The sequence below is a fragment of the Mastigoproctus giganteus genome, chromosome 5 (assembly GCF_048544385.1).
Source record: "Mastigoproctus giganteus isolate SK-2022 chromosome 5, ASM4854438v1, whole genome shotgun sequence".
NCBI classification, from domain to species: Eukaryota; Metazoa; Arthropoda; class Arachnida; order Uropygi; family Thelyphonidae; genus Mastigoproctus; species Mastigoproctus giganteus.
The window spans coordinates 42,352,513-42,375,103 of record NC_143579.1 but is presented as its reverse complement, the minus strand read 5'-3'; the positions used below and the strand labels follow the sequence as shown (position 1 = coordinate 42,375,103).

The window sequence follows — 22,591 nt, the reverse complement described above, 5'->3', positions numbered from 1 at the left end:
AACAAAAATTAAATAGTAGTAGTTTTGCCATTAAAAATTATAGTTTTGAACTTTTGATGGTATAATGATTGAATTATTTATGTAATTTAATTTTTTTGATTGTAGAATAAGTAATATATTATATATCGAAATACACTTTATTTATTTTGAAAATAAACTAGTCAGTTAATTAATTTATACTGAATGGAAAATCATAGAGGTTAAACAATCACCACTATCTGAATCCTGAGGTATTTGAAATTCAATGTATTTTCTGGGTATACAAAGGTGTCTAAACCATAAAACAGTAAGTGCAACAAAATACCTGAAAATCTTTGCACATTATACAAATATATACATATAATGAAATATAAATGTCACTTTCTTGGTAATCGTCTTCTTGCAGTGATTCCTTTCTTTTCAGATTTGCTAACTGTACCAATAGAAAAAAGAGCTCCTGAAGTGGCACTTGGAGTACCTGTTGAACCAAAAGGTGCAGGTGCTGCCAATAGAAAAGAAAAGGGATATACAATAAAACTCATTTAAAGCAACCTCAGAAATAATTCAGTTTTGATTTGGAAGTACAGAAATCAAAGTACATTAATTAAAAAAAATTAAGCCTGTTAGATCTTAATTAAAATATCTTAGATCTAAGATATTTAGATCTTAGTTAAAAAAATTAAGCCTGTTAGTTTGATAACACTGCATCTATGGAATTGTTTTTCTTTTTTATGATAACTCTGAACATGAAAGGAACCAAGGTAAGCAGCAGAACATCCGGCCAAGTTCTTAATGCGCTGCCTGCATCTTTCACTTGAACCAACAAATGCCTGTTTCCGCACCTCTGTATCTCTGAACATGAAAAAGCCAGATTAAAATCTTGGATTTTTGGGAGAATTTATACTTGAGACAAAATATGGCAAATTTTATTTCTCTGGGAAGAACCAACCACAGAGCCTCAAAGATGGTAGTTTTTGCTGTGTGACTAACTGACTCACTCACTACGTCAATTTATCTAGGGGCATCACGCATTAAAATAACAGCACGAGTGATAGTTTTTTTAATTAATACAAATGATCCATTTGTATTAGTTAAAAACTAAGTGCTCAGGTCCATGAGGCTGTCACATCCTCTTGGGTATGTTAAGTTGGGCTTCCTACTTGGGAGTTTAAAATGCTGATGGAACTGATATTTGGATGACACACAAATCAAGTGGATTTAATTTCAACAAAGTCCATTCAGTCTGTGACAGCTAAATCCTCTGTTTGCACCTTCACAATGGTGGTAGGGCTGTTAGTAACCTTGGGTATAACCATGTGCAAACCCTGAAATATGGCATCTAGTATACTGGAGGTGACCACATGGTGCAACCCATTGTAAGCAGGGGTCGAGATGTGGTGCCAAAATGGCATGGAGGAATGCCGCACCTCTGTGTTACCATGCAATACTAGGTGGTAGATAACTCTCATCAACCAGTGCAATATCACTACTTTGCTTACTGGGGGCTTGAAGTGGTGGAAACCATGTACAGTCTTCCAGAGCAAAGCTCTAGCAACCCCACAACACCATTCCTTTCATCGTGCAGAACGACTGATGTCTTTTGAGGTTATGATAGACATCCTGGAGAGATTCAACCTTCCTTACACTTCAAGGGTACAGATTTAAAACAGAGTTAGTAGGATGGCCGCTAGATAGTCCACCGGACCAGCTAGTGTATAACCTCGCTCCCTCTACACTGCCAGATAGTGACTGGAGGGAGTCCTAGTAGTGTGTATATGGGGTGCATTGTAGAGGCCACATTATGTCAAGGAGCTGGGTACATTCTTGCCATGTGTATGTTGTATCCAAGAATTTCATTACTTCATACACAGCATGTCACCCCACCCCCAACCTTTTCTTACTACATCATGAATTGTCAAACTAATAGAACAAACTTATCTGTAAAAAGATCTAATCCTCTCAAACACTGCCTCATTCATTTCACAAATATACATGGTCTCAGTTCTACTCTCGTTGACGTCCATTTCTGCATACAGTCTGCTATATCCCATGTACTCTTTTTGACATAATCTCAATCATCAGTTGATTCAACCACTGTCCATCTCAGTTGTTCAATTATTCACTGTATGATTCTTTTTGCTTCAAAGGTGGTACTTGTGCATATGTTTGCTCTGATATTCCCATTCCCTGTCAAAGACTTGGTAATTTGGAATCTCCTCTTTTCGATCTTCTGTGGCTTAAAACCTCTTTACCCTATTCAGTCAAATTCATCTGTTTCCTCTATTGATCTCTCAATTCCACTAATCACTTGGAACTCCTATTTGAAGCTTGGCTTTCTCCAGTCCAACATTCCTAACGGTGAGGTAATTTTCCTTGGTGGGTTTGAAGTTCACAACTCCAGCTGGCTTCCGTTTTCTAGCCACACAAACTCAGGTGGTGGTCAAGATGCTGTCTTTTACAATTACCAATGACTTGGCATAGATTGTTCATTTACCTAAAAAGAATACCAAACAACCCTTCTAAGTACACAGTCAAGGTGACTGGTCCTCTAGGTACTTCAGATCACAACCTGGTGATGGTCTCTTCTCCAATGGAGCTCTTCTCCAATTTCTCTTGTGGCCATTCTCAGCCCCCATGTTGTTTGGCATTACAAGAATGCAAAATGGGATGATCTGCAAGATTTATTTTATTCGTTTCCTTGGTCTGATTACTGTTTAAAATTTTATGATGTCAACGTTTGCTCAGATTGTGTCAGTGAAATTATTCTTGTAAGGATGAAATCCTTTATTCCACATTTAAATCTCATCCTTTATCTAAACCTTGGTTTTCCAATAAATGTGCTAAGGCTTTTGCAGATAAAAATGTTGCATATTGCAATTGGTGTGTATCCAAATCTCCAGTTTCATTTTCTGCCTAGACCAAAAGCACACAACAATTGTAAAGCAGTTATTAATCAGTCCACACTAGATTTTGAACATGCTAAGAGTAGAAACTTGCTTCTTGTCCAAATTGTAGTCGAGCATTTTGGTCTTTTGTCAAAGCAATTGGCTGCAACTTTTGCCCATCTCTATTCCCACCTTTGTCAAACCAGATAGTTCTATTGCCACTTTAGCTAAAGATAAAGCTGACCTGCTAGCATCCTACTTTTCTTCTAACTCACGTATTGATGATCTTGGTAAACCACCTCCTACCATTCCCAGTACACTCCACTCAATGCCTCCTGTGGTCTTCTGTCAAAAGTATTTTGAATAATCTTGATGCTAAGAAAGCTCCTGGTCCTAATGGTATTTCTCCACTTGTTCTCAAAAGCAGTGCTCCTGAGCTTACCCCTGTTCTGTGTTTCCTTTTTTCACTTTCTTATTCCAAAGGTGTTTTCCCTTCTGTTTGGAAATTTGGTCTTATTCAGCCAGTTCCCAAAAAGGGCAACAAATCCATCCCATTAAATTATCATCCCATTGCATTCTCTACTCTTTCTAAAGTAATTGAGAATTTAATTAACAGTGGTGCCAACTGAAGCTAACTAGAAACCTTTCATCTGAACAATTGCCAGTACAGATTCAGTCGGTGTTGATCCACTGGTGATATTCTGGCTTATGATCGTGTTTGGCATAAAGGTTTTCCAACTATTATGGAATTGGATATCCAGTTTTCTCTCTGACTGCTCACTGCAGGTAATGGTAAATAGCTCTCTGCATTCTAACTTCTCCATTAATGCTTGTGTTCCCCAAGGTTCAGTTTTCTCCCACTCTTCTCAATTTGTATATTAATGGCCTTCTTCCATAGTTTTTCTGATGATAGCACATTGCATTCCACCTTCCAGTTTGAGAAACCTTGCCCTGCACAAACAGCTTCAACTTGCCGAATATCCACTACTAATTCGTTAAATGCCGATCTATCTCCAGATAATTCTCTAGTGGGGCAAAGATAACTTAGTTAATTTCAATCCTTCTAAAACTTGGCCCTGTTTTATGTCTTGCAAAAAGGAGGATTCTTCTCCTCCCGTGCTATCTTCAACAACACTAAGATTTCTGGGAAGGTTCATGTATCTTTATCAGGAATTACCTAGACCTCTAATCCCTTTTGGCATAGCACACCACAAATACTGCTTCCCCTCCATCTAAAAAACTGGATTTTCTCAGTAAGAGTACTTAAACAGTTTTATAATTCAAAGAAATTCCAGACCATGAAACTTCATGTTTTAAGCATATGAATGCAAACCATCACAGGAACAGTTGTGAAGAATGGTGCCCTATTTTCTGGATCACAATATGTTTTACTTATACAACTCAAGTTCCTAAAGTGCCAAACTATGTTTTCTTCTGAGATGGTTAACAAATCCCACTCCACTAGAAGTGTTCAGTGTAGCATAAAGAGTGACCACAACTGGTAGTCCACCCAAAGTTGTTTGTCTTTCAGATCTCATGGCCAAAACCTTTTAACTATTTTGAGGCAACTTCACAATATTTTTTTGTACAAGGAATGGTGAAAGCTTGCTTAGAGGTTAGTAACTAGTAAGTACAGCACCAGGAAAGTTTTTTTTTTTAATCCTTTTTGGTTGGAAGGTAAAAAAAAAAATCCCTCTTTTATTGGTATTCATATCAGGGCATGCTCTATTTGTAAAAATGTCAATTTTACCTCCTTTACCAAGGCTACCAGCAATGCCAACAAGGAGGCAGAAATATCACAGATTGGTTTGTTTGGGGATTTTTTTGGCGCATGGGCGTCTATGGCCATAGTGTGCCATACATAGGTTAGTATTTATGCTATTTCTTTATGGATCGAGAGTCAGGAAACTGATTGTTGACTAGCTAAAGGAGGTGGTATACATTGATCGTTTTGAGAAAGGTAAAAATCTTTGAGACATCTGTTTTATTGTGAACCAAAAGTGAACTAAGCATTAGTGGGTTTTCAGTTGTGGCTGGAGTGAAGTGATTCTGGCGTTCTATTGCAAATTTTGTGCATTCCATAAGGATGTTTCACTGAAAGCACTGTTTTACAGTGATCACACTGGGGGTGAATCACCCCTCTTAAAAGGTAACCATGAGTAATATTAGTGTGACCTATACGGAGATGAGCTAGTATTACCTCCTGTTGTCGAATTGCACTGAGGCTTGAAGGCCATTGCTCAAGATTTGGCTTGATACTTCGAAGATTATTTTCAAGTTGGTTTTGCCATGTTGATTGCCACTGGTACATGCATTTTTCCTGTATTATTCGTCTATAGTCTTGATGTGGAACTCTCCACTGTACGTCAGGTGGTAAGTCGGCCGCTTTTGCGGCATTGTCCGCTAATTCATTTCCCGGAATTCCCATGTGTCCTGGGACCCAACAGAAGTGTATGGTTCTTCCAAGCTCAGATAAGGTATATAGAGAGTTTGTTATTTCTTTTACGACTGGGTGGGTGATGTTCATGGTGTTTTCCAGGGCTTGAAGTGCACTTAGAGAATCAGAGAAAATTATACTGTTTTCAATATTGGAGGTCTCGATATGCTTCAGTGTAACCTGAATTGCCAACAGTTCGGCAGAAAATATACTGAACTCATGTGGCAGTTGGTAGGCCAATGTTATGTTCGGGAAAACTGCGGCGATTCCAACGTGGGTGTCATTCTTTGACCCATCTGTATGAACTACAACAAAGTTTGGAAACTGCTTCACCACTGCATGGTACAATTGCAAGAAATTTTCTTTATGTAGTGCAGATTTATCCCATTTATGAAGGTATTTATCACATAAAGGTGGAGTAATGCTCCACGGAGCAAGGAGTAGTGGAGGGGTATTTGAGATATTATCAAATCTCAGATTAAGTTCTTCTAGAAGATGTCTTATTCTTATACCTAACAGTCTGTTAGCAGTAGGGTGGTTATGGAATAACCTGCTGTGTTGGGGGGTGAAAAGTAATTCCCAATTTGGGTGTTCAGGCATAGATCTTATTTTATATGCATAGCGTAATATAATTTGTTGCCTTCTGATAGAGAGAGGGGGTTCGTGAGCTTCAGCATATAGACTATGTATTGGAGACGTGGGATATGCTCCTAGAGCAATGCGTATTGCACTATGATGGAGAGGATCAAGCCAGCAAAGGACACTAGGCCTTGCTGAGCTATACACTGGTGCCCCATAGTCAAGTTTTGATCTTATTAAAGATCTGTATAGCCGTAATAAGGTAAGGCGATCAGCTCCCCACTTTGTTGCTGAGAGAACCCGGATGATATTTAATTTTTGTTGGTAGAATGTTATGATCTAAGGTGATTCCTAAGAATCGTATGCTGGGTTGAACTGCTATTAGTTGTCCATTCAATTGTAGTTCCGGGTGTGGGTGCAATTTACGTTGTCGGCAAAAATGGATGCACGTTTTTTGAGAACAAAGCTGAAATGTACTGATCTTATTTATTGCCCCTTGTAACTGTCTCTCGATCGTATTCATGTTTTTCCCATGGCAAGAAATACTAAGGTCATCTACGAACAGTGCCTTATCGATAGTGTTTGGAAGTTGTTCAGCAATGGTGTTTATCGCAATTATAAAGAGTGTAGCACTGAGTACAGAGCCCTGGGGAACTCCTTCTTCTTGAAAAAAAAAAAAACAGTTCAGACAACGAAGTTTTAAATCGAACCTGGAAAGTTCGCTTGTCTAGGAAGTTGCGTATGAAAATTGGGAGATGGCCCCGAAGTCCATGGCGATGTAATTCGCGGAGTATTCCATACTTCCACGTGGAATCATAGGCCTTGCTGATGTCAAAGCAAACCATTACATGGTGTTCCGATCTAAGGAATGCATTCCGAATGGAATTCTCTAGTCTTACTAGTATATCTAATGTTGATCTGTTTTGTCGAATGCCAAATTCTGCAGAATGTAAGAGATTGAAATTTTTCAGGTACCATATCAGTCGACGGTTCACCATCTTTTCCAGAATTTTGCAAAGCCAACTGGTCAAGGCAATGGGTCTATAGCTAGTAGGGTTTGTCGGGTCTTTTCCTATTTTAAGGAAGGCAAGGACTGTAGCGTGGTGCCATTGTTTAGGGAATGTGTCTTCCCAGTAGAGCCTATTGAACAGATCAAGAAGTGACTGCAGTGATTCAGCACTTAGTTCCTGTATCATCGAATAATGGATATTATCTGGTCCTACAGCGCTACGCCTAGATGTTGACAAGGCTCTATGTAGTTCGTGGATAGTGAATGGTAAGTTATATTGTTTTTGAAGAAAAGTTTAACTTTTGTTTTTCTGAATTTGCTTTGAATCTTCTGAAGGCCGGTATGTAACTTTCTGTTGCTGATGTTTTAGCAAAAGTTTCCCCTAGTATATTGGCAATTTCGGTAGGGTTAGAAATGTTCTGCCCTCTCCATTCCATGATAGGCTGAGGTGTCGTTTGATATTTACCACTCATTTTCCTGATTGTTTTCCAAATTTTATGTGTGGGAGTTGCTTGATTGATGGTTGAAGTGAAGCGATTCCAAGCAGCCTTTTTATTACTGCGTCTAATATACCTCGCTCTTGCTCTAACGCATTTAAACTGAATGAGATTAGCTGTGGTTGGATAGCGCCTAAAAGTATTCCAAGCTTTATTTTGGTCTCTTTTTGCTGCACGGCATTCGTCACTCCACCATATTTTTGGGTGTTCAGGTAATTTTGAGGAGGATTTTGGTATAGCTTGTCCTACTGCATGTAATATAGTTTTTGTGACATACTCAACCGCTTCCCTGGTTGGGGATTTTTGTATAATTTCAGGGTCCAGTTTAGCTAATTTTTTATACATCTTCCAGTCTGCTTTATCAATTAGCCACTGAGGAATTCTAGTAAGATGATAAGAGGGCTTATTTAGTAATTCAATTGTAATGGGAAAATGATCACTATGCAGTGGATCATTGTTTGCCGTCCACTTTAGGGTAGGATACAAAGTTGCTGAACAGATAGACAAGTCTATTGCAGTATATGTTCCGGAAGGAAGGTGAACATAAGTAGGTGACCCGTCATTTAGGAGGAGAAGGTTGTTATCATCTAAACATTTTTCAATTAGTTTTCCTCTTTGGCCGATATTGTTGTTACCCCATAGTGTGTGATGACCATTTAAGTCTCCCAGAATGAGGAAAGGTGTGGGGAGTTGAGCTATGAGGTTGTTTAGATCATTTTGTTGGATGGAAAAGCTTGGTGGAATATATAAGGAGCAGATTGTAATATGGATGTCAGCAGCTACACGGACCGCTATTGCCTCGAGGGGAGAGTTCAGTAAGACCTGTTTGACAGGAACATATGGGTTTGTTATAACAGCTACACCACCATGTGCAGTATTTTGATCGGTTCTATCTTTTCTAAAGATATTGTAATAAGACAGTTTTGGTGTGTCTTGAATTTTGAAATACGTCTCTTGGAGGCAGACACATATTGGTGTGTATTTAGAGGTAAGGTCGTACAGGTCATTTATATTGGCACGGAAACCACGACAATTCCATTGAATTATTGTGTTCATTGTTCATCTCTAGTTAGACTTTCCGAGCGTTTTCTTGGTGCTGAGGTTCTCTGTTTTTCACTCTTGTTTTTATCTTTCTTTCGAAAGTAGGGCCTTTCTGTTTCCATGTCTTCTACAAAAATATGTAGGACCGGGTCGTCTGGGGGTATTTCCTTAGTATCCATTTCCTGTTGGTGACCAGAAGTTACGATTTGTTTTTCTTTGCATCCTTCGTCCGAGGAGTGGAGATTTTCGATTGGTATAGAAACTGGTGTATTGACTGCCTGAGTTTGAGTTGTGTTGTACAGTGTTTTTAAGTAGTTTGAGAAAGACTCTTTTGGGGGTACTGTTAGTTCAGTTTGCGATGCGGTTGATTGGAATTTTTTGGTGATTTGAGCATACGTAGATCTATTTGCAAGGGTTGGTGGTGAGATGTTTCGCTTTGCTTCTTGGTAGGACACATTATGATCGGTTTTATGAATCTGAATAAGTTTCTCAGTTTTCCAGCGATCGCATGTTCTAGCGTAAGCGGGATGATCTTTTTTGCAGTTTGGGCATATCGGTTGGGGAGCAGTACAGGCTTCGCAGTTGTGTTCAACTGACCCGCACTTTGCACAAGCAGGAGTTCCCCGGCAAGCTATCTGGGAATGTCCGTACTTCTGACATTGGAAACACTGTAGTGGGTTTGGATTATAAGGTCTGACATTACAGACCAGATATCCAGCCTTAATGGATGCTGGGCGATGTGGTGTATTAAAGGTCAAAATTAGATTGCGTGTACGAGTCAGAACTCCTTCTTTTCTGGTTGAAATTCTCTTGACCTGTATAACGCCGTCTTCTTTAAGTTCTTCAAGCATCTCCTCTTCGGACACATCTATTAAATCCCAGTCAGAGATCACTCCTTTAGAGGTGTTCAGTGATCTATGGGGTGTCACAGTAACTGGTATTCCAGCAAAGAGATTAATATTCAAGAGCCGCTCAGAGTGTTTACTATTAGAGGTCTCGATCAGAATATCTCCTGACCTAAGTCTTTTTACAGACTTAGGAGCTCCAGCTCTGCTTTCTAATTCCTTTTGTATTCTAAATGGCGAGATTTTGCCAATTGCACTTTCACCAGTTGAGTGCATGATCAGGAAAGCTGGAGAAGGATAGATGTCAGAGTCAGTTTTCTGCCGTTTTGAAGTTCCTGCAATAGAACTATCTTTCTTTTTTGATGTCTGGGGTGCATCTGGCGGCCTAGATAAGTCCGAGTTCGATTTACTCATGACGTGCTCTTTTTGGCCCCGGGAGATTATCTTTTTCTCCCAGGTTACCAGCCCCGCCACGTGGAGGCAAGAGCGGTGCCACCTAGTGACCCAAGCGAAGAGAAGGTTAGTATTAACGAAAAATAAAAAAGGGGGTTAAAGAAAGGTACTTTCCTTTCTAGGTTATATAATTTGAAAGATCTATTTAATTATAATGCTCAAGAGTTAACGGACTTGCGAAACTCAGGAGAAACGTATTTACAGTAAAGCGTATCAGATAATCACTATGAAAAGGCGCTGTGGTCACTAATATCGCTTGGCACTCGGGGCCAATGTCACAGAAAGGCCAATCAAATAGAGGTTAGTATGCTATGTAAAAGTAGAAAATAAAAGTGATTCTTCACTTTCGATTTTTTGGATAACGAGCTACTATCGAAGTACATTTACTGGCTGTATTTGAATTCCCGCTTCTCTGATTAGTTAGTTCTTTCACTTTGGTTTAACATAGGTTGTATAGGGGCACCAGTGGATGTTTGGCTGCATTTCAGCAGTTCATTATGGAAATACAACCTTATGGGTATTGACAGGTGTGGGTGCTTTCTGAAGAAATCATGCATGTGATAGCCCTATTCTTTCTTAATATCTTATGATTTTATTTTAGATTTCATTTTACCTCTTATTTCGGAGTCTGCTTTGATCTTGGGATTGGTTTTCTTCAGTCTTTTTGGATAATATAGGTTGCAGCACTGTGCCAACCTTGTGAAGATCTGAGGGGCTCTTCCACGGTACAGGTAGGTTTGCCTTGTTTAATTAATTTAGATGGTTTGTTAATTTTTTTTTGTTATGGTAACAGCAATAGTTACCTAATACGTAATATGCTAGAGTTACAGTATTATTACTTTTTGCATGGTTTAAGCAAGATTATTTATTTAACTGTTTATTTATTTGGGTAAATATACCATGTAAGTTTTTTTTACTTATTTGAAGGAAGTAAATTTAAATTTAATAGTGATTTAATTCTCGAGAATTATATCACTTATGAGGAGCTCTTTTAAAGTAAACTGCTTGGATGAGAAATTCTTAACACCCATAACTTCTTAACTCTGTAATGCAATTATGGAATATTTGTGTATATACACAAAGCTGACATTTATATAATAAAAATTCTCATTTAACCAATCTTTCTTAAGTTGTACGAAAAGAAGACACTAAACTTTACCTCTAGAGAAAACAAATGGCTGAGTTGGTTGAGCAAACCCACTGTTTGGAGCAGCAGCTGAAACAGATAATTATTTTATTTAGCCTCACTGAAACAGAATGAACTATTTAACAGATGTATACATAAATTGTATAAATCACTATAAATTAATGGAAGAGTGGAAAATAAAATGAAATACATGAGGATGATTTAATTTTATTCATTTATAATATAAAAAAATTTCATATAATCATTTTAAGTTGGCCTACAAAACAATAAAATTTACCAAGAGAAAGCAAATGGAACAGCTGCAAAAGTTGGAATTAACATTGTTTAAAAAAAAGTCGGAATTTAATATCTTGGTTCAAGCATGGGTGAAGAGACAACATTATGGTTACAGCAAAAGTATTTTTAATCAAACTATAAAAGCATTAAAAGGTGACTGATGTAAATTCTTTTTAATACCCAAATAGCCAGAGGCATTTACACCAGTGAGCAGTCAATGTGTATAATGTTACTATGACCTAGTTTTAGAGTTCTCAGCAACTTCAGTGTGAGAATAAATCAGTTAGCACATGCTTGAAGTTAATAAAAGAAGTTTTTTCTATCAATAATGGAATACAAACATGGATTTCCCGCCCCTCACCAAGGTGGCAAAGTAAATTCAGATATTTTATAATGTCTAAACAAAAGAGGAAAAATCACTGAGAATTATATTAGATCTAATAGTCACCGAATGAAAATATGGCATGACAAAATACTGAAAAATACATACCGAGACATTGTTTACATGGTTGTAAAGCACGTTTTATCAGACACAATACAAGACAATACACAGGCATTTAGGTGCACCAGTGCAAAGTACAAAGAATAGAAATAATTGGTGACAATGGGTAATGCTAACTTGTAAAAGGGTGGTAAAAGTGGCAGTGTCAGTAAGGTTAGCACAAGAATGCAAGATGAAACACTTGGAAAAATGCATAATTTTATTAAAATTCCCAGGATAGTTCTAAGATGGAATATTTAGTATTCTCTTCTTCAGTAAGATACTGGATATATTCATATCAGAATCTCAATAATGGTAGAACTTTTATTCTAAGTATTAAATTGTACAGACTGACCTCAATTAATGTGATTAATTCGACCTGCAAGAGCATCGCACAAAACGGAAATGCGTTAATCGAATATAATAATCAATAGGAAAAATTATAATTGGTCGCCCTTCAGGAATGTCCATAAAGAATTTTAAAAATACCTATTAAATAACTTTTTAACTGTATACCATGTAAAAGATAATGAAAATAATTACGGCAAATGTTTATTGCATAAAACATTGGTTCCCAAACAGTGCGTCGCGGAATATTTTAAATTTTTGAGGGAAACAGCGATATTCGACGTCTGTCGGACACTGTGTTAACTATTAGCTCAAGGTAGTTCACAGTTTCAACATTTCTTATTAAGTTGTTTGGACCTAACTACTTAATAAATGGAACTGTTAGGTATTTCTTTTGGTCTAGGTGTGCTGTGAAAAAATTACTGAGATGCTAAGGGTGCTGTGAACCGAGAAAGTTTGGGAACCTCTGACATAAAATAGACAATGAAGAAACAATTTGTTATTTGAAGGGGAATACAGTCCATTCCGGTTATTTAGGACACATCAGGACTAGTGCATTTTGGCCCGATTAAGCAGCTGCCCCAATTATCCGAAGTTTCACGTAAATAGTTAAAAATACAATGTATCCCCCCACACCCCTTTACAACTGGTTCACTGTACAATCAAATCACGTTACGACGAACTCAACATAGTAAAGTACCGTTCACTATACGATGTGCAGTAAGCAACGGTCATTGCGATCACGTTTGTGAATTGAATTTTAATCCTATCAAACAGCGATTCTAATTAGCGAAAATAGGAGGAATATTATCCACAGGCTATAAAAGTAAAGATATATTAAGCACAAATTTACCCTTTATTACCTTACCAATTAAAAAAATTAAATGATACCTGAAAATCAGAAGAATATATGTGATAATCGGAATAATTAATACATACCGTAATATGTACATACTAACTAGTTGACATTTCTGTTCACAGATATTTGTGGGTGGGGGTTAAAATTTAAAACAGTAAAAAGATAAGCAATCAATAACAAAGAACACAGCACACACAAATTGCAAGTAACACAACACGCGCAAGTGAGAATGGAGTAACGAGTTACAAAGCTTTAATAATAGGAACGAAGAGAAGATCTGAAAATAAATTTTTTTATATGATTGAAGATTTTGTGGAAGTGTAAACACATTTCACCATAATAACCCACAGAATTCCAGCTGTTGGTATTATCGCAAATTCAGTATGATCGAGTTTACTGTCCGTTTATGATAGATTGCACTAACAGAAAAGCCCAATAAACAGGTGACTGCTAATTGTTTTATGGTTGTGACCCCCAGAACTTTGATCGAACCATATGGTACTGTTGGAGACAATCGTAGGGTAATCTCCAGTGCTGCGGTCTCCTGCCCCGATTAAACGAAGTAAACCCTAGCTATTTTCTTGACTGGTTTCTGTTTTTTAAGATTTGCCCCAAATAAACGGTGGCCCAAATAACCGGAATCCACTGTATTTGAATAGAGTCGTTTGAACAGCGTTGACTTTCTCTTTTCATCAATCAATTTCTGATAGCAGACAACAATCTTCTCTGGGCCTGGTGAAATAAATATCGCAAAGAACCTCAAACCTTTTGTTTGAGGTTCTCTGCATTACGAAAGATTTCATCTAGTTCTTTTATCATTATCTCCTTCGTGGTAACATTTTCATCTGGATCATTTAAAAATTAGAATTTTTAAATGCAAGTCTGCATTGACTTTATTAGCGGAAGACAAACAAGTAACAAGTCTTCTTCCGATGGTTGATGGAACACACTGAGGTGGGCAGCAGGCAAACGCTTACTTATTGCCCGTCCGACGCGCGGTTCAAATCTTTTAACGCACGATTCAAATCTTTTTAAACTATCACAAAAAAAAAAAAAAAATAGAATCGCGGTAACTGAAAAACGCGTTAATTGAACTCGCGTTATGCAAGGCCTGGCTGTACTCCATCTAATAGGAATGCTTTACTATTATTGATATTTATCGCATTTTGATAATTCCTTTTCAATCGGATTCCCATCAGAACCTGTGAAATCTTAGATTTTCTGTGTCATTTTTCAGATATTTTATGCTATATTATTTATGTTGGCCTTACTGTCTAAGCCACTTTTTGTTCTTTGGTTAGTCAATGTCAGCAATTGCTGCCAACTATTTCTTCTTTTGGATGCTGGTGTAATTAATACACCAGCATCCAAATTATGAGACCAATTTTTTAATTTTTAATTATTTGGATGCTGGTGTATTAATGTTGCTGAGCTCTGCAACATGACTTCTTAGAATAACATTCCTTGATTTGATTTAATCCTTGTCATAAAAAGAGTGGGAGGAAAGAATTTATTCTCCAGGTCCGCATAAATAAAATTTATAATAATAAAAGACGCGTGTGAATGTGTTGGTCCAGTAGCTGAAACTAAGGGCAAATAAGGGATTTCATTTTTATTTTTTAAATGCATCAATTTTTTTATAAGCTACTAAAATTTATCATTTATAATTAGTGGCATATCAATTACAATTTTAATTAAATGGCATCATTGTAAGCAAAAGAAAACACTATATATTTCAATTTACCAACTTACAAAGTTAAGTGAATAAATAAATTTTCTCAGAAAATGTGATATTAATCAATGGCAATCTTACAAAGGAATCAAGTGAATTACATAACGTACACATATCCACTCTTAATAAATGAAACATTATAATTCACATGTGTAAATTACATGAAACCTTATACAGTGTATTTAATTTGCAAAATTAAATAAACAGACGTTTAATTGATGTCAATGTTGTGAACAAAAGAGTTGTTATTTGGTTTTTAGGGGCATTAGCAATATATAATACCAACGTTCATTTTATCTTTCAAAAATTGAAACATTTGCTGAGGCAAAGCTTCAAATCAATTTGCTGGAAATTTTGCAATTTTAATGTTATCAAATGTGAAACAAAAAAGGATGTCATCAATTAATGCCAATGTTATAAATGAATGAAGTAAAGTAAACGTTTTCTCTTAATAAATGAAACAACCTTGCAGCGGTTCCCAAACTGTGTGCCGCAACTCCTCAGGGCGCTGCAGCGAACTCACACGGGCACCGCGGGATATTTTAAATTTTCGAGGAAAACACAGCGATACTTGATATCTGTTGGACACCGCAAACTACTGGCTCTAGGTAGTTTACAGTTTCAGCATTACTTATTATGTTGTTTGGACTTAACTAATTAATAAATGGAACTGTTAGGTATTTCTTTTGGTTAAAAAATTAATGACACTAAGGGCGCCACGAACTGAGAAAGTTTGGGAACCCCTGAACTTTAAAGCAGTGAATTTACTCTGAAATTTATGATATTAATACCACAGGCGTGCACAGCCTAAAACAAGAAGGGGGCTAGCCACATTTTGTGTCCCCCATAAAAAATAAAATTTTTTATTTTTAAATAAATATTTTTATAAATACAATTTTGTATATATATTAAAACTTTTATTTATTTAAAAAATAAATTTATAATTTATTTAAAAACATATACATTAAAATACATTACAATAGTTTGTAACTAATAAATATTCAATCTTTTTAGGTTTACAATGTTTTTAGGTCTATTTATTTATTTATTATAATAATATTCTACGTTCAAAAAGAACAAAGACGAAGAATTCGTGAATCACTTCTACAGTGACTGCAACAGCTAAATCCTGTTCCACGTATGAAAGCAATAAATAGTTCGACAGTCCTTGTGTCATGACGCTTCTTAATTTTGTTTTTATATGATTCATTTTGGAAAAACTTCGTTCAGAAGTGCAACTTGTAACACCCAAAACCTGAAAGTTCTATCTTACTTTTGTGAAATTTGGATAATTTATATTGATCGGCATCATTAAGCCACTTGCTCTAGGTTAAAAGATTTTTGCAGTTTAGATGATTAGTGGCTTTTAACAATGATATTTCTGTCTGTAAATCCATCAAAGATAACTGAAAACAGTCGCAGAGTATTTCCACATATTCAGATGTAAGATAGATTCCCCATAGCTCTGATTACTAGGATTATTTCTTGATTAAATCTGCTCTCTACAGCATTCATTAGGGTATCAAGAAGTGGGATAAAATTTTATTCATAAATCTTCTAAATTTTCAAAGTGATGTTGAGTATTTCCATTTCCGAGGGCCCCTTCAAGATTTCAGGCCCCTCCCCTGCGCACAAGTCTATGATTAATACCAATGTTATAAATGAAAAATGATGCCATAATTTAAGTTAAAGAAAGTTTTAATTCGGCTGATTACTCACATTACATGTTTGAATGGGACAATCCAGCTTGGTAACCTCTCTGAATAGCACTGCAAATTTGCTAATGTAAAATAAAAGAAAGCTTTAAATCAATGCGATTAATACTTGAATAAAATTTTTAATCCTTCATTATTCAGGTCAATGGTTCCAATTTAAAAAAAAGCAACCTGCCAAAAAGAGATTTCAAAAACCATAGCAAGGGCAGTTGAAGTGGCTACAGCCAGGAACCAGTTATGGAGGGAATAAGAAGTCTGTATTGTGGTTCTGATCCATTAATTGCAACTGGCACAATGTCAACTCTTTCATCCATTGCTAAGCAATAAGGAAAAGGAACTCTAGGTATTTGTTGCAATAATAGCAAAGTGTGGCTGTCTCAAACAAAAGATCTACCCAAGTCTCTTATATGCTATACGCTGGTCAGTAAAAAAAAAAAGAAAAGTAAATTGCAGCCATTATCAACCCACTGCAGGATGGAAGCCTCCTCAACAATTCATGCTGAGGGAAATGGACCATAATTTGCCACGCTGGTCCAGTGCGGGTTGGCAGATCGATCATATTCAGCAGTCAGGGGCTTGAACCCCGGTCTACTCAAAGAGCGTGTGCTACTGCACTCCCGCTCCTGACCACTCAGCTACGGTCAGATGCTACTCCAAATGCATATTTCCAAAACATTAAAAAATACAATTCATGCTTCCATACGGCATCTTTTTTTTGGAACCACAAAAAGAGATCAAAGAATCTGACTACACACACCCACATTTAAAGTTCAGAGCTAGGCTTATCACTAGATTGTCAACTGCAGTCATTACCAAATGAAGGACCCAGATTATTTCAAGTGTGTGAATAAAGGGAATAAATATGCAGGAATCACAAATTACTCACATAATATATTACTCTGCATTAAAATAGAAAGAAACAAATGTATTTGTGTACTTTTGTAAGTGATTCTAAAATCAATTCTTAGTATTTAATACGAAGCACACTAAGCAGCAACATTTTTGCATTATTCACGAGAAAAACAAATATTCAGAGTTTGAAGTACCTACTATGATACTGACCAGCTAACTAAGTGAATACATAAGAAAATTAATCTGATTATAGATCAGATTCATTTTCTTGCTTCACTGTGATGATCAGATAAAATTTTCACTGGTAGAGAAATTTACTATGGGACAAAATCAGTATTCCCCTCCCCCATTTATTTCAGTTCTATACTGCAGAAAAAAAAATAAATCACCTATAGAATTATTATTTGTATCAGCAGGGAGGGTACTAGAAGCATGAATATTCTAGATCTGATTAATATTCACAGTGGTGTCACACCACTAATTAACCATTAGTGGTGTCACTTTTTTGAGATGCATGATAGAGGATTAAGAAATAGCATAGGGAGGATGGCCAAAGTGAATGAATAAGAAACTGGCTAATGATGAAAATCTCTGATGTATATAATAATTGATCTGTAATAGTAACTACAGAAATGGTTAGACTGGGAAAGGCTAAGTGTGAAAAATCACTGGCTAAAAAAAGCAAATAATGACAAGGAATTTTACACGTATTTAAATTCAAAGAAAAGAGCAAATCAGACTGGACCCTTATGTAAAGGATTTGGGAAAGTTATCAATAATTGAGCTGATGAACTGAATGAGTGTTTGGTATCAATCTTTATATATGAAAGCCCCTTCACCTCAGGGAGAAATTGTGCTAGTGAACTGTGAAATAAGTAATATGAAATTTACAGAGGATTGTTTAATTATCTATAAAAACTTGTCTTCAGGCAAGTAAAGCTCTAGGATAGCATATATTTTTGAGGATTACACTGATTTCTAATCTGTCTTGGCACAAGCACATTACAAATATTGCTTCCTCTACATCTAAAAAACTTTTTTCTCTTTTGCACTTAACAGCTGCTTTCTCTGTACAAATCAGAAATCCACCCTATATTGGAATATTTCTCCCAAAACCTCCCTCAGGCTTCTAGATTCCATTCAGAAGAGGGGAGTTAGGTTAATTAATGACTCATCGCTAACAGTCTCTCCACCCTCTGTCTCACAGATGTTCTGTTTCTGCTGCATGCCCCTTTTCTAAAGATACTTCCACGGGCACTGTTCTTTTGAATTGGCTTCTATAGTTCCCGCTCTCTCTCTTCCGAACACATGCCGCCACCGGCCAACATCCATTTACTGTACATCTTCAAACTCACAGAACCAACTTTTCATCTTCCTCGTTTATTCATTCAACTGCCGTTTTCTGGAACAACCTTCCTTTATATGTATTTCCTGAAAATTACAGTCCACAGAAGTTCAAGTCTAATGTCTGAGTCTGAGGACGAGAGTTGCCGGTGCGGACGTGCCTTTCTGCCACTCTTGGAACAGAGAAGTTTTTTCTGATTTATTTTCTGCTTTATTATTTTAAATTGACATATTAACTTATTTTCTAGAGTAGCTTTATATTCCTATTTACGGTTTTTAAGTTTAAAGTAACTTAGATAGAGATTTTGTAGGTATTACTTAGTATCGGAAAGGGTATCAAATCCACGTGTTTACCGTTCGTAAATAGCTGCCATTGTTACGGGAAAATTAATCAGTAAAATCTATTAATCTTGTCGAACTTCATTGGCAATTAAAACACTCGTTATTGAAACATAAATATTTCGTAGATAACACTCGTTACTGAAACATAAATATTTCGTAGATAACACTCGTTACTGAAACATAAATATAGCGTTATAACTGTGTTGGGATACAAGTTTTGGTTTTAATTTTATACTGAAATTGAAATTTTATTGAAAGTAAATCAAAATCATGACTCAAACAAGAGCAGCAAAGCAAAAGGCTCAAGTTAATGGGAATGCTGTGGCTCAGGGGAGAACTGAGGGGGGGGGGGCAGTTGCCCTCTGAATCACAGCCTTTAAAGATGTACTATTTGCTTGATGTTTGCAGAGCAGTCAGGTATGGGACATGATACTGCCATGGGGGATGTCTTTGTATGTGTGCGATACAAGGAGTGTAAGGAAATCAGGCGACAACTCAGCGTTGTTATGGGCCTATATGACAGCTTGAAGGACAGGGTGGATGCCCTCGAAGGATTACAAGTGAGGGGCCCATCAAGCTCTCAGCTGCCCACACCAATGCCAGAGCTTGCACTTGGTCATCGCGCAACACAGCGGCAACCCCCAAAGCAGAATGCGCTGGTCCCAAAGGAACTAGTAGTTGTTGGTGACTCTATTGTCAGGGAAACGGGAAACATGCTTTGTAAAAAGGATAGGTGGAACAGGGCCAGGGTATGTCTGCCAGGGGCAAAGGTTGATGACGTTGTAGAGCGGATATCATCTTTTAAGGGCACAAAAGGTGATATAGTTGTACACGTTGGCACTAATGATATTAAGAGTAGGAGACTGGTGGAATTACTTAACAAGTACAGGTCACTGATGAAAAAAAGCTGTGAATTAGGGTTGAATTTGAAAGTGTCTGCAATTCTGCACAGACACGATAGGAGGGAGTATATGATGAGAGCACTGTCTATCAATTCGGCCCTGGAAAGATTGTGCAGGGCTCAAGGGGTAGAATTTTTTTCAGCCTGGTCTGTACTTGTTAACAGGAGAGACTGCTTCTACAGGGATGGGATACACTTAAATAGAAAGGGTGCAAGAATGTTTGCTGATGCTATCGAGGCAGTGTTAACAGTAGCCACTGACAGAGGAGAAAGTGATTCTTGCACTGCTTCTATTGGAATGAGCAGCAGCCTGGAAAATAAGATGCAGGATATTTCAGAGACTGCTGGGAATCATGGGGGTACAAGTAAACACATGGGTTGTGTTAGGGTGACTAAGAGGAAGAGAAATAGGTGCATGTATACTTGCAAGTACACCAACGCTAGGAGTTTAGTAAATAAATTTGATGAATTTGAGGTATTGCTCAAAACATCAAAGGCAGATATTGTTGGGATTTCAGAGACGTGGTGTCACACAGATATAAGGAATGCAGAACTGGAATTTGGGGAGTACAATGTCTACAGAAAAGATAGACAGGATAGGAAGGGAGGAGGGGTTATGCTATTAGTTAAGAAACACATAAAATCCAAGGAAGTGAAGCCAGTCGACATCGCTGGACAGTGCAGTGTCGAGTCAGTTTGGGAGATCAAAATTGAGAGTAGGAGTGTGCTATACGCCTAATGACTCTGATGAGTATAATAAGAAACTGTACAGAGAAATAGAGTGGGCCAGTAAATCAGAGAGTCTTATAATGGGGGATTTTAATTTCCCAGATATTGACTGGAATTTGGGGGCTGGTCACTCACACACTAGCAAGGCTTTTGTGGATTTACTGGATGATTGTTTTCTACATCAGCATGTTCGGGAGGCAACTAGAGGGTTTGGTTTGGTTTGGTTTTATTGGCGCATTAGCATCTAAGGCTATAATGCGCCAAGACCAGGTAATATATAAAAATTTAACATCTCAGTGACCTAATTAATTAGGCCACCGTGTCCAGATCTAATTACAATGATAAATCAATAAACGAAATAATAATAACATGAATTTTAAATACGATTAAAAACGTTTATTGCTTTCAAAAAGCTAAAAATAGCAGACACATTGTCATTGTCAGATAAAATCTGACTGAGTGTATACGGCTCAGTCAGATGGCTAAAAGCGGTAAAACGGATATTGCTAAAATCTGGACAGTCAACTAAAATGTGTCTAATTGATAAAATTGTGCCACAGGACTCACACATAGGAGGGTCATCAGCCCTCAGCAAAAACGAATGAGTCAAATGACTATGTCCTATGCGGGTCCGGGCGAGAACAACTTCCTCTTTACGATTCCTGCGCAGACTAGACTGCCACGGTTCAATTAAAGGCTTTATAAGATATAATTTATTCGCAGTCTGTCTATTCCACGAATCCTGCCATTGGGAGTGTATCTTTTCGTGTATTATTCGCCTGCAGTCTGTATAAGGGACTGACAGGCAGCGATTATTATTGGGAACTGCTGATTTGGCTGCATTGTCAGCCAAATCATTTCCCTTAATCCCAATGTGGCTGGGAATCCAGCAGAAGCGGATATCATATTCACGTTCTCGGAGGAAGTGAATCTTCTGCTGAATGCTAGACAGAACTGGATGAGAATTATATCTCACAGATATTAAAGCCTGTAACACGCTGAGAGCGTCGGTATACAAAATGAACCGTTGGTATTCGCATTTACTAATGTGATCCAAGGCTAACTCTATAGCGAGCAGCTCTGCAGTAAATATGCTGCATTCAGAGGGAATCTGCTCTGATGTAATGCTGTCTGTAAAGACAGCAGCAGATCCCACATATGATTCCGACTTCGAGCCGTCTGTGTAAACTGGCGCGAAGTCAGAATATTCAGCTCGGTGTGCTGAATAAAGCTGCAGGTAGACAGACGATGGAGTGTCCGACTTTCCCCAATTTCTAAGTGACAAGTCACATGCCGGGAAATGAGCATGCCAGGGTGGAAGGGGTTGCTTCGGTGTTTGGGCAACCTTGTCTACCTTGATATTAAATTCTTTGAGTAGCTCTTGGACACGAATACCAAAAGGTCGGTTGGCAGTCTTACGTGTGTTATACAAATTTTCCCATCGTGGCTCAAAAACGGATAGCCACGTAGGATGGTCTGGCAGGGATTTCAGTTTGAAAACGTAGTTTAGAGACAACTGCTTACGACGAAGCGATAACGGCGGTTCGTTTGCTTCGACGTATAAGCTCTGGACTGGAGATGTTCGATATGCTCCAATAGCGGTACGGAGTGCCAGATGATGGACAGGATCCAGCCACCGAAGTACACTGTCTCTGGCCGAATTGTATACCAGGGACCCGTAATCTAGTCTGGATCGCACAAGTGCACGGTAAAGCCGAAGGAGGGTACATCGGTCTGCTCCCCAAGATGTAGAGGAGAGAGAGCGGAGGATATTTAGCCCTCTTGTGCACTTGGTGCGGAGTTGACGAATGTGATCAAGAAAGGTCAACTTTTTATCAAATACGAGTCCCAGAAATTTTGTATCCGCCGCAACTGGAATAGCATTTTGTCCGAGCCTTAATTCAGGTTCAGGATGAAGATTACGCTTACGACAAAAGTGTACGCAAACGGTCTTCTCCGGCGAGAACCTGAAACCATTTTCAAGTGCCCAGGAGTTGAGGCAATCAATGGCTTTCTGCAGTTGTCTTTCAATAACCCTCATGTTGCATGACTGACAAAATATGCTAAAGTCATCAACATAGAGGGCACCGTTTACGGTTGGAGGAAGTTGTTCTGTGATGGAATTTACTTTGATGGCGAA

General features: G+C 37.7%; 1 protein-coding gene across 1 annotated transcript in view; it reads right to left on the bottom strand.

The window, feature by feature from the left end:
- Nucleotides 1-262: 262 nt before the first annotated feature.
- The window catches only part of LOC150085327 (uncharacterized), a 132,271-nt gene continuing 109,942 nt past the window's right edge, over nucleotides 263-22,591 (bottom strand). The window contains exons 9-10 of the mRNA XM_090373152.1: nucleotides 10,885-10,941; nucleotides 263-481 (exon numbers count right to left, since the gene is read on the bottom strand). Of these exons, the coding sequence (XP_090229278.1) occupies nucleotides 357-481; nucleotides 10,885-10,941 (182 nt within the window). The 3' untranslated portion in view covers nucleotides 263-356. The remainder of the gene's footprint in view (nucleotides 482-10,884; nucleotides 10,942-22,591) is intronic.